The sequence below is a fragment of the Centruroides vittatus genome, unplaced genomic scaffold, assembly GCF_030686945.1.
Source record: "Centruroides vittatus isolate TY-2023 unplaced genomic scaffold, ASM3068694v2 contig_458, whole genome shotgun sequence".
Classification (NCBI taxonomy): Eukaryota; Metazoa; Arthropoda; class Arachnida; order Scorpiones; family Buthidae; genus Centruroides; species Centruroides vittatus.
Window position 1 is genome coordinate 70,564 of NW_027122254.1, and position 14,014 is coordinate 84,577.

At 26.9% G+C, this 14,014-nt stretch overlaps 2 protein-coding genes across 2 annotated transcripts; one reads left to right on the forward strand and one right to left on the reverse strand.

Annotated features, from left to right (window-relative positions):
- The first annotated feature begins 628 nt into the window (after positions 1-628).
- Positions 629-11,615, forward strand: LOC136977378 (neurotrophin 1-like). The gene is made up of 6 exons (XM_067272835.1): positions 629-710; positions 2,735-2,757; positions 10,169-10,350; positions 10,416-10,600; positions 11,244-11,370; positions 11,444-11,615. Exons 1-6 carry the CDS (start codon positions 629-631, stop codon positions 11,613-11,615), a joined length of 771 nt encoding a protein of 256 aa, XP_067128936.1.
- On the reverse strand, positions 8,638-9,515 carry LOC136977397 (neurotrophin 1-like). The gene is made up of 4 exons (XM_067272865.1): positions 9,504-9,515; positions 9,228-9,439; positions 8,921-9,160; positions 8,638-8,818 (listed from the first exon to the last, which is right to left on the reverse strand). Exons 1-4 carry the CDS (start codon positions 9,513-9,515, stop codon positions 8,638-8,640), a joined length of 645 nt encoding a protein of 214 aa, XP_067128966.1.
- Positions 11,616-14,014: the final 2,399 nt, after the last annotated feature.

Below are 14,014 nucleotides of genomic sequence, written 5' to 3' on the forward strand. Positions count from 1 at the left end.
ATTCGATTCAGTTTAATGCAATCATCAAATATTCAGTGATGAAAAGTAAATTTCGTGCGGTTAAATGAATTTATTTTCATTTTTTCGTTGAATTTGTTTAATAAAAATATTTATTATTTTAATTTTAAAACACAAAATTACTTATTTACTTTATATTTTTAATGTAGCAATATGTTTTCGTTTAGTATAGAAATTGATTTAATTTTGGGATTAAATCTCGATCATGATGTAATGATGATGATGATGAAGTTAAGGTTAAACTTTCAATTTTGCTCAATTTTCTAATAAAAAACCCAAGCGAGGGTTTAGTAAGCTTTAAAGATGATTATAGAATTTACAAAGAATTATAAACAGGTAATTTCGTATAAATAGTTCGGAAATAAATTTAAAAAATTGTTTTTGTTAGTCAAAGAAGTCATTACGGAAAAATAAATATTGATCCTTTGTTTCATCCCTTTGAATTATTGTGATCATCATCAGATATCCACAGAACAAACTATGAAGATCAAAGAGATGATAAATGTGCATAATTACAATTGATAATTCGAACGAGCTAAGGATACAAGAAAAAACGTTTTTAAAGGATACAGGAAAATTGCCGATGCGTAGGGATGCGGTAGGATGAAAGATGAAGACATTGTGCAAAACTCTTCATGTTTCTATACTTGATAATGATAGAAATACTATAATCATCTTCAGCGCTTTAAACTGTAAGCTAAGTTTTAATAGTATTCTAGATGCGATTATAAACACATAACATACCTATATCTCATAGAATACGACACTCGTAATTTTTTGTTAATTCCTTAAAACACAGTTTAATCTTTCATTTTCATTATTCTTTCAGTATATATTTATTTATCTTATCATCTTTTAGCTCATCATCGTTTCACACATCTTTTAGCATATTTTTTAATCAAATTTCCCAAAATATTCTACATTCTTCAGGTCTCTCAATACCCCCCATCTTATCAGGCTCTTTACATCTTCCTGCAATTAAACTCTTCAAAATACCTCCATTTCATCAGATCTCAACGCATTTTGAGCTCTACTTTCTTCTTAAAATGCTTCTAAACGTATCATCTCATTAAGTATTCAGTGCCTCATCGTAAAAAAACAGTCAGCAAACGTTAAACTTAATTAATCATTCAAGCATCTTACACATTTTATCATCTTCCAGCTTAATGTAATGTGTAAATAAATTTCCTACATTAAAAATAAAACAAAAATAGAAAGAACAATCTAAATTTCCTAGTCATAAAATAAAAAGAAAAGAGATAAAGAAGAGAAAGAGAAGTACTTCTCCGAATTATTTAGAAGTCAAATCTCATGCATAAAACTGAAGTTAATGAAAAAATCCTTTCGAATTAATGAATAGAAACAATATTGATTGCTTCCATACTTTGTTCTTTTTATTTTCTAATTGTTTTTTAAAATAAATTTAAGCATAAATTAGCCAAAAAATTGCATATTAATACCACATACTCTTAAAGTTCTATCTGTGATAATCAGCTTAATACTTAGAGAACTTTTAATGATTACACTCTTTACTTTAATCAGTAGCTTTTCTACTCATCTATAAAATATTCTTTAACTAATAAATTATCTTAATTATCCAACAGTTAATAATTGATCATCCAATTTAGCTCTAATCATCTTGTTGCTTTCGTGTCAGCTTCCATGGTTTAATTATAGATTAAAGTTAATCGTGGATTTAAGTTGGATTATTTTTAATCTTTTATAATCTTAATTAATCAGAATGAAGCCATGATTTATAAATATTATTTTACTAACAAAATTATTAAAATTTTTATATAATTAAATGAGAATTTTATTGAGAAACTCGAAGTTTTTTTTTAGGTGTGACTTTTAACCTGAATTACAGAATTACTGAATTAAAATAGGTTATATGGATGATAAATTTAGAAATTTTAAAGCTTTTTAAGCATTTTAAAGCACAAATTTTATTATTTTGACATTTTATTTTTAAATAAATTAAAGATAATCACTTGTATTCGTGAATGCTATCATCACATCAGTTCTCTCTTTCTAAGCTTAAAAAATCCCTATTTTATAAAATATAATTTAATTTATGCATAAATTTAAGCTTATTTACGTTAATAATTCCATTTTTTGTACTTTACATATTACTTTTAATTATAATAAAAACTTTAAATTACTTTAAAACATAATTACAGAAAAGAATCATTACTCGTAGAGTAATATACATTTATTTATTTATAAACAAATTAATATGAATTATTTTAATAAATTTATAGAATTAAAAACTTTTATCATCATTTTTTCTTGTTATAAATATATATTATTTGGTTTAAATTAAAGGAAAACTGCAAAAAACACCATTGCTCAGTCGCGCAAAGTATGCAGGTTTTAAGGTAATAAAGCTTTAAAAATTTAATTTTTAATTAAAAATAATTATATTTTAAATTTTCTTACATAAATATTCAATTTTACTTTATTATTTTTATAAAAATATTTTTTAAAAAATTTGTATTTTGATTCTTACATCTTGAAATTCAACTTTTGATATATATATTTTTTGCTTCCATATTAAACTCAGGCTCCAAGTTTCTACTTTGAAGAATAAATTTGTGGGAATTTACGACACATTTCCTCTCTTTCACTATTTTTTCTTTTATTTTTTTTAAAAGTCTTTCTCCATGAGATCAATAAATTTTTAAAAAAAGTACGAAGCAAAGAAGTTACTCTGCAGCATGTTCCAGCTGCCGCTACTCGGTAAGGAGGAAAGTTATATTAACATTTTAAATATACGGTTATATAAATATTAATTCTTTATGAAATTTCTTATAAAATGTCTATTTTTACAAGTAGTAATCAGTAAATAAAATTTATAGAACGATAATAAGTATGTTTGCAATGCATTCTAATCTTTGGTGGTACCTATGAGATGAATGGTAAATGAATATTTTAACTCGAATTTTTTAAGTTTGTAAGCATAAAATTATATCAAATATGATATAAAACATAAATAATTTATATATTAAACTATAAAAATAGCAATAAACTGAGAAGAATTCTCTAAATTCTTTACATGTCCACAGTTTCGATGAAGGAGTGTAAATTCAAGTTTTATTTCGAAAAAGTCAACAAACTTCAATTTTTTAAAATAAAATACTTAATCTGTAGAAAGTTTAACAAATTATCAAAGAGAGAACACACCCGAGAACGTTAATTATGCGTTAAAAATTGGGTAAAATGCCCCATTAGTAGTGGAAACTTGATAGATTACTCCGAATCTATGGGGTAAAAGGGCGTTTACTCCTTTAGTTCTACTAGAAATATGATAGATTACATAGATCTATCACATTTATTTTATAATTAAATTGTCGATTGTTACGTTTTTTATGTAACGGTAACGAAATAAAAAAAATGCGTAACGCTTAAAGTAACTCATCTTTAGAAGAAAGAAAGTACAGTACATCCGATAGAAAATACGAAAAAATGATAAATTAGAAATTACTAAACTTAATGAACTTGTTAACTAATTACTAAACTTTTTTTCTATAAAAAATATAGAAAAATATTTAAAGAAAAATCGATTTAAACAAGGATTAATTAAAAGATGGCAATTGTTAAGATGGAATTTTTCTTATTCTTTCCCTCTTTAAATCATAGAAAAATAAGTGTAACACTTGTTAAAAGTAAACAAAAATTGTGATAAATTAGTCATAAGAGAGAGATTTCCTTGTACTCTAATTAGATTTTTTTATTATTTAATTACTAATCTTTACATATTTAAAATTAAGTCGAAATTAATTGGAGAAAGTTAGAAAATTTATTTTGATATGTATGCTCCTTGCTCCTCTTTAGAATTAGTTATATATTACGTGAAATTAATCAAAATCGATAATTAAAATGCAAAACGGATACATTTTTTTAAATTTAATTTTATTATATTAATTCGTGTATCTTTAATTAATTAAGTGGAGTTCAACTAAATCTACTTGATGAGTGAGTTAGTTGCATACTTCATATAGAACTGCGGGAGAGAAAATTTAAGAATTTCCTTGTTATAAATATTAAAAACACCTTCTAAACTCTTAAAATTCAAGCGAATATCTTATTTTGGCCCACTTAATTATGTAACATATTATAATTAAAGTAATATCATACGTAACTTGAGTATGAGTTGTTGCATACTTTACATCAAACTGGAGGAGTCAAAACTTAAGAATTTCTTCATTATCAATGCCTAAAATATCAAATTAATTATAAAAAATGGCGTGAATAGTCTATTTTGGCCTACTCAATTGCCTGTATTTTATAACTTTTATGTTTCTTTAGTTATAATCTTCTTATCATCTATGCAAGTACTAATTATACAAGCTATGATATGCATTAGATGATGAATTTAGTGCAGTTTAGATAAAGAAGATTGATGAAAATTATCACTAGCATTTTCAACATTCTCCAGAATTATGTACAAAGAATTTAATCAATTATAACAACGAAAATCTTTACAAAAACGACATAAATTAAGCTCATTATAATGTTAACATTATGCTAATTAATTCTAATCGTATATTCAACCTTATAATAAACCATATCCATCAAGATAAGATCGTTAACACGAGCTACATTCTTCACACAAGATAAGAAGTTTTATCAATCAATTTAGACCGCTTTACGTTGTGTAAAATGCGTTATAAATAGTAATTTTAGACAAATAGAGTGGTCCAAAACGTGTAATATTGATGAAAATGAGCATATGCAGTGTGTAGGTCACGAGAGATCTAAGTACATTTATACAACTCGAGAACCACACGCTAGTTTATAACTCATACCCGCAATTTTAACAGAAAGAAACGTGAAAAATTAATGAAATGAGAGGCAAAAACACGAGAATATATTAAAAATTTATCATTTATCTATCAAGAATTAGGGAGCAACGAGAGGTAAATCATTTTCTGCATTCCTAACGAATCTAAGATGCTGTAGAGATGCACAGCTTCCACACCTTATAATATATAATTTTCCCCCTCTTCGAGTGACTTATGAATAGATAGGTAATACTTTGTCTGGCCAATATACATATAGTCATCATCTGGATAATGTTTCTCTATGAAAGAAACCAATATCTGTTGCAGACAATTCTTTTTGTAATCATCTTGATGGATGGCATTCTTAGATGGCACAACGTATAAATGCGAGACAAATTACCCAAATATATCATAAATATTTGTTCCGTCCCTTTTATGGAATATGAATTTTACAATGGTTTCCACAATTTATTTCTTGCTGAAAGAGGAAAATTTATCTTCTCTCTCTCTCCTTTCACCTTATAAAGAATTGTGTCGGATGGTTGATCATTAATGATACACATCCTTCACTGTGTTTTTATAAAAAGTCATTCGTGTTTGTGTTGTAAACGCTGTCTTCTTCTTATAAAAATGAAGTTTTCTTATTGCTTTTCTTCTCTTTTTTTCTCTTGCGATGTTTAATCTTAATTTTCTTAACATTGTCTTTCTTTTTTTTTATAAAAATCTCTGAGTTTTCACTTTCTATTCTTTATTTTTTTAGCCTGTAAAATAACTTGTAAGTGGAATATAGTTTAAAACTTCAATTATCTCTTTCTGCATCCCTTTTCTTCCTTCTCTACTTACAGATATACAGTAGAAAGAGAAATGATAAAGAAGAGGATAGTCCTTTTCATACTTTCTATATATATAAAGTAGGAAGAAGGATTATCCTCTTTTTCATCTCTCCCTTTTTCTACTTTACATATATATAAATATACATTAGGAAGACACAGGATGAATAAGAGGATAATCCTTCTTCCTACTTTAAGTATATAGAGAGCATGAAGAAGAAGTATTCTCTTCTTTATTTCTCCTCTATATTTTACATATATGTAGATATACAGTAGGAGAAAGAGGGATGAAGAAGATAACTCAAAATTTAAACTAAATTTTACGAGGTAAGAAGACGGGTTTTAAAAGATGGACATGGAATTTTAAAGTTTTCTGATGATATAAAGTGTGAAAAATGTTACAAACGAGATACAAGGAGAAAACATGGAGAGATTCTCATTATTTCTGGATTAGAAATGCAGTTTGTTATTTATTTATTTCTATTATTCTTAGCTCCTTCTCTCTGCTCTTTCGTCTCACAGAGAGAGCAAAAGGAGCAAAGAATACAGAAAGAGCAGCTAAACGAAAAGGGCAGCGAAACGAACGAAAAGAGTATAGAAAGTACAAAAAGTAGAAGTAGAGATAACAATTGAAGTAGCGGGAGTATGTGGAGCAGATGGAGGAGTAGCAAGAGGAGGAGCAGAAGGAAGAGAAATGGAGAGAGAGATTATAAAAGTACGGAGTGTTTAATTCAAAAAACCCCAAATGAAATGCAAATTTTATTCAGGATGTCTTCACTATACATATATATTTTTATATTCTTTATACTCGTTGAGCTAAAGCATTTATTTTTGAATTAATATAATATAGATTCGTATAAATCTTGTAAGGAGAAAGAAAATTTTTGTATAAATGTTAGGATAACATTATCTCATAATCAGTAAGGTATCTCTTCACACATGTTAAAGTATCCACTTCATATTAATTCAACAACCCACTAGACGTAAAATTGGAGGTTTTAATTCATACTTAATTATAAAATATAGCAATTTTTAATGTATTCAATATCCACGATATTATTCCAGCATCACTAAAACGTGATAATCGCAATTATAGTTGGAGAAAAGATTGAAATTTAGCATCACCAAATTTAATTAAATATGCTCCAGTTTAATTTTAAGAAAGTTTTCTTAAAATTAAACTGGAGCATATTTAATAAAATTTTTATATTTGTAATATTTTGCATAGATATGCATAGAATTCCAATTAACTTCATACTAAAATGGCATCTTAAATGTAGAATATTCATATATTTTCATTAAAAATATGCTCGCAATAAGGATGCAAGTAATTAAAACGAAATACATGCAAATTAAAAAAATATTTCGGTAAGATTTTAAGTAAATCTTGATAAATTCACTAGTAAAATAAAAATATAAAATGAGAGTCACGAAATTAATGTCATACGCGATACGTGATTAACCTGATAATGTTTCGACCGTGACGTAGATTGCGCCAGATAATGTAACTAATGCTATTTAAATATTTAATTCACGAAGCGAAACTATATCTACGACTACTTCCCGAGTATCATTTACAAAATATTTATTTATATCCCTTTTTTGATGGTTTAATTTGAAGCACAAGCATCTCATAATCAGTAAGGTATCTCTTCACACATGTTAAAGTATCCACTTCATATTAATTCAACAACCCACTAGACGTAAAATTGGAGGTTTTAATTCATACTTAACTATAAAATATAGCAATTTTTAATGTATTCAATATCCACGATATTATTCCAGCATCACTAAAACGTGATACTCGCAATTATAGTTGGAGAAAAGATTGAAATTTAGCATCACCAAAACGTTATATTCTCTCATAGAAGCTTAAAACTCAACAAAGTTTTATATTTATAATTATAATAAATATCATGTATCGCATTTTAGTAAGTAAAATTTAAATTAAAATATACTTTATAGCAGAGATTTAAAAGTGATGTTGCGGGAGATGAGTGCTTATCCAGCATCTTTTTAATCGTGTAAATGGTGAAAAAATTGAGATTTATGGATACGAAAGTAGCAAAGTATTTATAAAAAATCATAAAATTTATATTATCACTCCATTAAAGAACAACAGGAGTAGAATAATAAGATATATACGTGCTTCCTACGTGATGCTAGACGAACGTGAAGAGATATTTTTAGTGTCTTCCTAATAGGTCATTAGTAGATTATAGTGGGATATTCTTTTGTAATTGGTGAGTAAAGGAAGACGTGATATCAAATCGCAGTTAACGATATATATATAAAAAAGGAAGCTAAAGACTAATGACGTTGTACAAATCCACCAAGTTGTTTGTCTTTCACTAGTAATTGAACCCGGATACGAGTTTATAATTGGCACCCCTCGAAGCGAAAATCCTTAACTTACTCTTTAATTCGTTGGACTAAAAGGAAATAATTATCCATACAGAAATTAATTAAAGTTAATTTCTGGAATTTTCAAGAATCTTTTCTTACCCCCCTCTCTCCGTCTCTCTCTTCTTCAATTCCCTACTGTATCTCACTTACACCAAATTATAAGGTAGATTAATACCTTTAATGGCCTACACCAGCTTCTGTTTTGTTATTAAACTAGCATTTTATGAAAAATGAGTAATAAATAGACAGGAAATTTCTTGATTTTTTTTAAAGCTAAAGTGATGCACTTCTTAGAAAATTGGATTATTATATACTACATCATTTGTGTACGCTTTTTAAAGTTTGTTAACCTGTAACGTGTGGACAATTACTCTTATACTAAAAAATAACCTCTTTTTATAGTTATCGAGCATTAAAACATTATAAATTCTCGCCCTTAAACACAGAAAATGCTAACAAGAAGCGTAACTTTACACTAGAAAAAAAACCGAATTTTAACAATAAAAACACGAAAAAATCATTTGAATTTGCTTTATTATGAAAAATACATTCAAAAATACCAGTTAATAAACTCCAAAGATGTTAGAAAATATTAATTTTTACCAAGTGTGAGCGCCAACATAACAAGAGCAGGATGCATCTAAGCGGAAGATATCGATCCTAAAGGGGTTTCCATAATAATCGTAAGGATCATATATGACGAAACGATGATAAATCGATTTTTGCACACAAGAAGAACTATAACAAGTTGGTACAAGTGGACAAGGGTCATTGGCTTTCCTACAAAAAAAAAAAAAAAAAAAAAAAACACAGATAATGAAGCTCTTGTATGGCCACTTAAGAAAAGCCAAGATGGGAAAGACGAAAACCTCAGATACTCACATACAACTCTCAATCCTTGTAGTTTGATAATATTTCTCAACGTTAACAATGATTTTCCATTTACCATCCACATCTTTAGCTCTCAGAGGTCGAGCGTATAATGTTGTAGAAGGGCAAAGATACGTCTCTTCTTCTAAACTTTTCAAGTTATCGACTGAATTTCCAGTATTCTGAGTAACTTCCGCATAAAGTGGTTGAAATTCTTGATAATATTTATAAATCGCATTTTGAATTTCATACCTGCAATTATAAAGTTTCGAGTAAGTTTCGAGTGATCCTTCGAGTGAAATTCCTCATCCCTTCTTACCCAGGATATTCGTTATCTTCTAAGCAATAAGTTGCTGTTGTGTTTTTAGCACAAGCTGGCTCTTTTGGATAATAAGGAGGTTGCCTGTATCCGTATCCTTGAGGTGGATAAGGTCTTTGCTCCGCATCTTTGTATCTATATCTTCCTCCTCGATTATAATTATTGTATGGATGAGAAGCGTAGTTAAAGTATAGGCAAATGGAAAGGATTACCTGTAAAATTAATTATATTTTTACATGTTTTAACGGTATTTAATATAAGGTTTAAACCACTTACCAGCTTTAGCATGTTTAAAACTTATAGAAGAGTATAGCTATAACACCAGCGTGCGCATTATATATACCTGCTATAGGGAAAGTTAGAAAGTGAGGAATTAGGTCATGAATTCTGGAATTTTAACCCCCCGGTAGAGTGGTCTTGTAGAGAAAGTCTTTTTCCGTTATTAAGAACGTATATAAACACATATTCCAAGCGTAAAATGGGTATAAACTTTACAAAATGGAACGTGCAAGAAGGTTTATACAAGTGAGTATATGCGAGTTTCTAACCTCAAAATATCACTTGTTAATGTTACTTATATGGATTTTAAATTAATTTTCAAATTTCGCAGCTAATTATCTCATAAATTTTATATAAAGTATTAAAAATTCAATAAAATTCGTGCTTAAATTAAATTCCACTAACATGTTGTATAAATAATGTAACACTATTGTTTTAAATTTAAAAAATTGTGTTAATTTTATTACTTCAAACAAATTATTTACTCAAATTCCAAAAAATTTTTTAAAAAATTCAATTTTGATGGAAAAATTAAGTAAAATCACTTAAAATTCATACCGAAATGATAACTCGTAGCAGCGCTTTTTATTAACAATTTACCGCTTTCGTGTCTGTTAGAAATGAAAAAAAATTAATTTATAATTATTAAATTTTACTTACAGAGCTTGATTTTTGCTTATATAAGCTTATTGGCCTCAGCAGATCAGTATCAACCATCTTATCCTCCGCATCCTCAGCACTATTCTAATTATGGAGATTACTACAAGTGTGATCCTTATCAGCGACCAACCTGCGCTTTAAATAGTTCTTTAGCATATTGTGTCGAGGATGCGGAATATCCTAAGTAAGTTAGGTAAGTTTTTAACAGTCATTTTTCATGTTTTATTTGATAAAACTCGATTTTTTTAGGGATGAAATTAAGGCAGCAATATCATCAGATCTCAAGAAATTTCGCAGACAATACGCTGATGTACCAAAACAATCTGCAGACGATCTGGTGAATGGTATCACGCAGAAACAAGAGAATTCTTTCGATTATAGTCATTATACTGGAGCTAACACGTCGGATAGCACTCACTGGTTCGTACCTGAAGGTTAGTAACCCTTTACATGTCGCAGCTCCAATCTTAACTTGTTTTCATATGTATAACTGAAATTACAGCTAATTTACTCAATAATAACGCTTAAAAAATAAGAAAAATCAGCATGTTTAGGACTAAAATCGATTTATATAAACCTTACCAGCATCAGCCATCGAGTATCTTTCTCATTCTTCGCATCCTTAATACTATTCCGATTAACAATAGCCTATCTTAACAGAATTTTGCCCTAATTTTACCTAATAAAACGCTTTAAAATAGGGCAAATGAGCATCTCTATAACTAATATTAACGAGTATTAGTGCTTCAAACCGTAACAGCATCAATTATCCAACATTATCATCTTCATCCTCCGTCTCCTTAATTTACGATAATTTACCATGAAATAATCCTTGCTAATTTAAAAAAAAATAAAATGTCTAAAAAAAAAGAAAAATCAGCATCTATAAGTCCAAAATTAATATATAGAAAACTTACCAGAATCAGAAATCAATCATCTTCTTCATCCTCCGCATCCTTAATGCGATTCTACCTTAAAATAATTTCATTTTTTTCTCAATAAAAACTCTTTACAAAAAAAGAAAAATAGGATAATAAAGTGAGGGAGTAAATTTCATGATAAAATTTCATATCACAGGATACATTTGCCCTTCAGAAGTTCAGTACGCGATGCCCAAGAGAGCGATGAACGTTAAAGGAAAATGGAGAGTGATTGTCAACGATGGATACTACTACACCCAAACAGCACGTGTGGAAATTTGTCTGTAAGTAAAAATCGAGTAAATGACGTCATAAAAATGCAAATAAATATATTTTAAACACCTCCCTTGTCAACAGCTTCCCCGATACTACATGTAGACTCCTGGCTCCATGCTACGGATCTAAATGTACACAGAAGTATGTTTATCATAGGATGTTGTCTTTGGATCCTTGTGATCCTTACAGAGGTCTCTTCATAGATTTGTACAGATTTCCATCAGCTTGTTCGTGTCGTCTTCCTTCTAAGTAAGGTTGAGGATAAAAAAGAAAACTCAAGAAAAATCATATAAATTCAACAAAAATTGTAAAATAACTCGAGGTGAAGGTGAATAACTGTTAAGAAATTGATAATAAAATTTATTTTTCAACGTTTATCTCAATTTTTATTATTTTTTAAAACATCGATTTAAAGATTTAAGGGCCATAAAAACTATTTATAATTCAATTATTGAGAATTTCTCCTCAGAAACTTATGAATTGTAAAGAGGAAATTGCACTCGAGCTATGAAAAATTAATATTTTGAATCTCGAATCTTAAATCCAATTTTAAAAATAAATAATTTAAAAATATATCTTTTAAAACATCCATTTCGAAGAATTTTAAACGAATTTTTTAAAGGGGAAATTCATAAAATATAGAAATTAAATGGCTTAAAATATTTTAGAGATTTTTAAAATTTTTCCTTAAATTTTCCAGTAATTTTCTTTAAAGAATTAAATTTTTTTCTCAAATTGTTATTTTTTTAAATTAAAAACTCAATTTTTAGAGTGATTTTTCTTTAAAAAATCAATTCTAAAGAATTAACTTTCCCAAAAATTGTTTCTTTAATTTCTTTAATTATAATTTATAAATTAATTATTTAAAAATTCTAATTAATTCATTTATTCAGAAACTGGACGATTAAGAAAAAAGAGATTTAAAATTTAATGAAAGTAAATTATAAATGAATTCTCTCTAAATTCTCTAATTTTCTAATTCTCTTTCTCTTCTATTTCTAGCGACTTTAAATTAATTAATAATACAGTATTAAAAATCTATAGAAAATTAGAGAATTTAGAGTTGAATTTAATAAAATATTAAAGAATTAGTTAGAAATTTAAAGAATTGGAGAGTTAAATTAAATAGAAACTTAGATAATTAAATATAAATAATTGAGAAAAAGTTTATAAATTAATTTTCTAACTCTCTTTATTCCGTTTCTAACGAGTTTAAATTAATTAGCAATATTAAAAATCATCAGAAAATTAGAGAATTAGAAAATATAAATACTCTATTAAAAAATTGAGAAAAAATTTATAAATTAATTTTCTAAATTCTCCAAGTTTATAAATTGATTCTCCAAATTAAGAGAATTTAGAAGAAAATTAAAAGTTAATTCTCTCTAATTTTCTCTAATTAATTCATAATTCTCTTTTCCATTCTTTTTATTTCTAAAAAAATTAATTTAAAATCGATTAAAATTATAAATTTTAATTAATTCATTGAATATTTCAATTAGTTAATTCGTTTAAAAATAAAATAAAAAGGAAAAGAAAACTTTAGAAAATTTGAGAATTTAGAGAGAATTAATTTCTAAATTCTCTAATTTTAAATTCTCTGTAATTAATTTTTAATTCTCTTCTTCGTTCTCTTTTTTTTGGTCAAGAGTGAGAGAGTTAATTAATTTTAATTTCTAGGGTATTAAATATATGAGTTTTAATAAATTAATCTTTTTAAAGAAAGAATTTGATATATTTAACCTTAAAATACACATAGAAAACTATGAAAATATTCAAAAATATGAGAGAAATAACTTCGTTTCAAGAGAGAAGAGTTTCTCTAGAATCTATAAGATGAAATTTTTTTACAAGTGAAGAGTGAGAGCATAAATAAAACAGAATTATCATACTTTATACAGTGAAATAGTTCAAAAAAATTTGATACAAAACTGAGAAATAAAAGTGAAAAATTATAAATATAAGAAGATAAAAGATATCAATACAATCTTCTTCACGTATAGAATAAAATTGTGATATATCTTTTAAACAATTTTAAAATCCCAGAGGAACTGTTTGAAAGGAGAATATATCCTAACATAAATCATCCTATAGAACCTTAAGAGATCTCAGGAATTAGGATAAAACTCTGCCTGATATCTGCTATTTTTTAAGTGAATTATCACCCTGTATTTATTTATTTATTTATTTTTTTTATCCCATTTTAAAATATTTTGTAAAAATAAAATTATAATTAAATTACTATTAGTAAATTTCTCTATCAAATTCGGGGATTTTAATCAGGATAAATTTTTAAGTGTATATAAAAATTTATGTAACATTCTTTAAATGTAGCAATAAAAGTGAAGATATCGTCCATAAATAATAAAATATTTAAACAATGAGTAAAAATAAATAAGAAAAGGTAGAATGTGTTTTTTAAATAATTTAAACAGTGATTTTGTCATTTTATAAAAAATATAAAATGTTTTCTCGCATCATTTAATACTAGAAAAAAGAAAAATAACTTTCGAGCAAAGGTATGTGTTTTAGTACTCTTCGCATTCTCGGTTTTGATAGCATACAACTAAACTGAGAATGTGAAAGTGGATTGTAATGAGAATATATGGTATTTTCTTCCTTCTATAGATGCACTGCTGATTCCTAGAAGGT

What these genes read in the sequence shown, in the direction of transcription:
- LOC136977378 (XM_067272835.1), top strand. Translation starts at nt 629, where the DNA reads ATGAAGACATTGTGCAAAACTCTTCATGTTTCTATACTTGATAATGAT. An exon ending in CATCTTCAGCGCTTTAAACT is followed by an intron (nt 711 to 2,734) that starts GTAAGCTAAGTT and finishes GTTACTCTGCAG; the next exon opens with CATGTTCCAGCTGCCGCTAC. An exon ending in GAGGATGCGGAATATCCTAA is followed by an intron (nt 10,351 to 10,415) that starts GTAAGTTAGGTA and finishes CGATTTTTTTAG; the next exon opens with GGATGAAATTAAGGCAGCAA.
- LOC136977397 (XM_067272865.1), bottom strand. An exon ending in GAAGATAACGAATATCCTGG is followed by an intron (nt 9,161 to 9,227) that starts GTAAGAAGGGAT and finishes TTATAATTGCAG; the next exon opens with GTATGAAATTCAAAATGCGA. An exon ending in ACAAGGATTGAGAGTTGTAT is followed by an intron (nt 8,819 to 8,920) that starts GTGAGTATCTGA and finishes TTTTTTTTGTAG; the next exon opens with GAAAGCCAATGACCCTTGTC.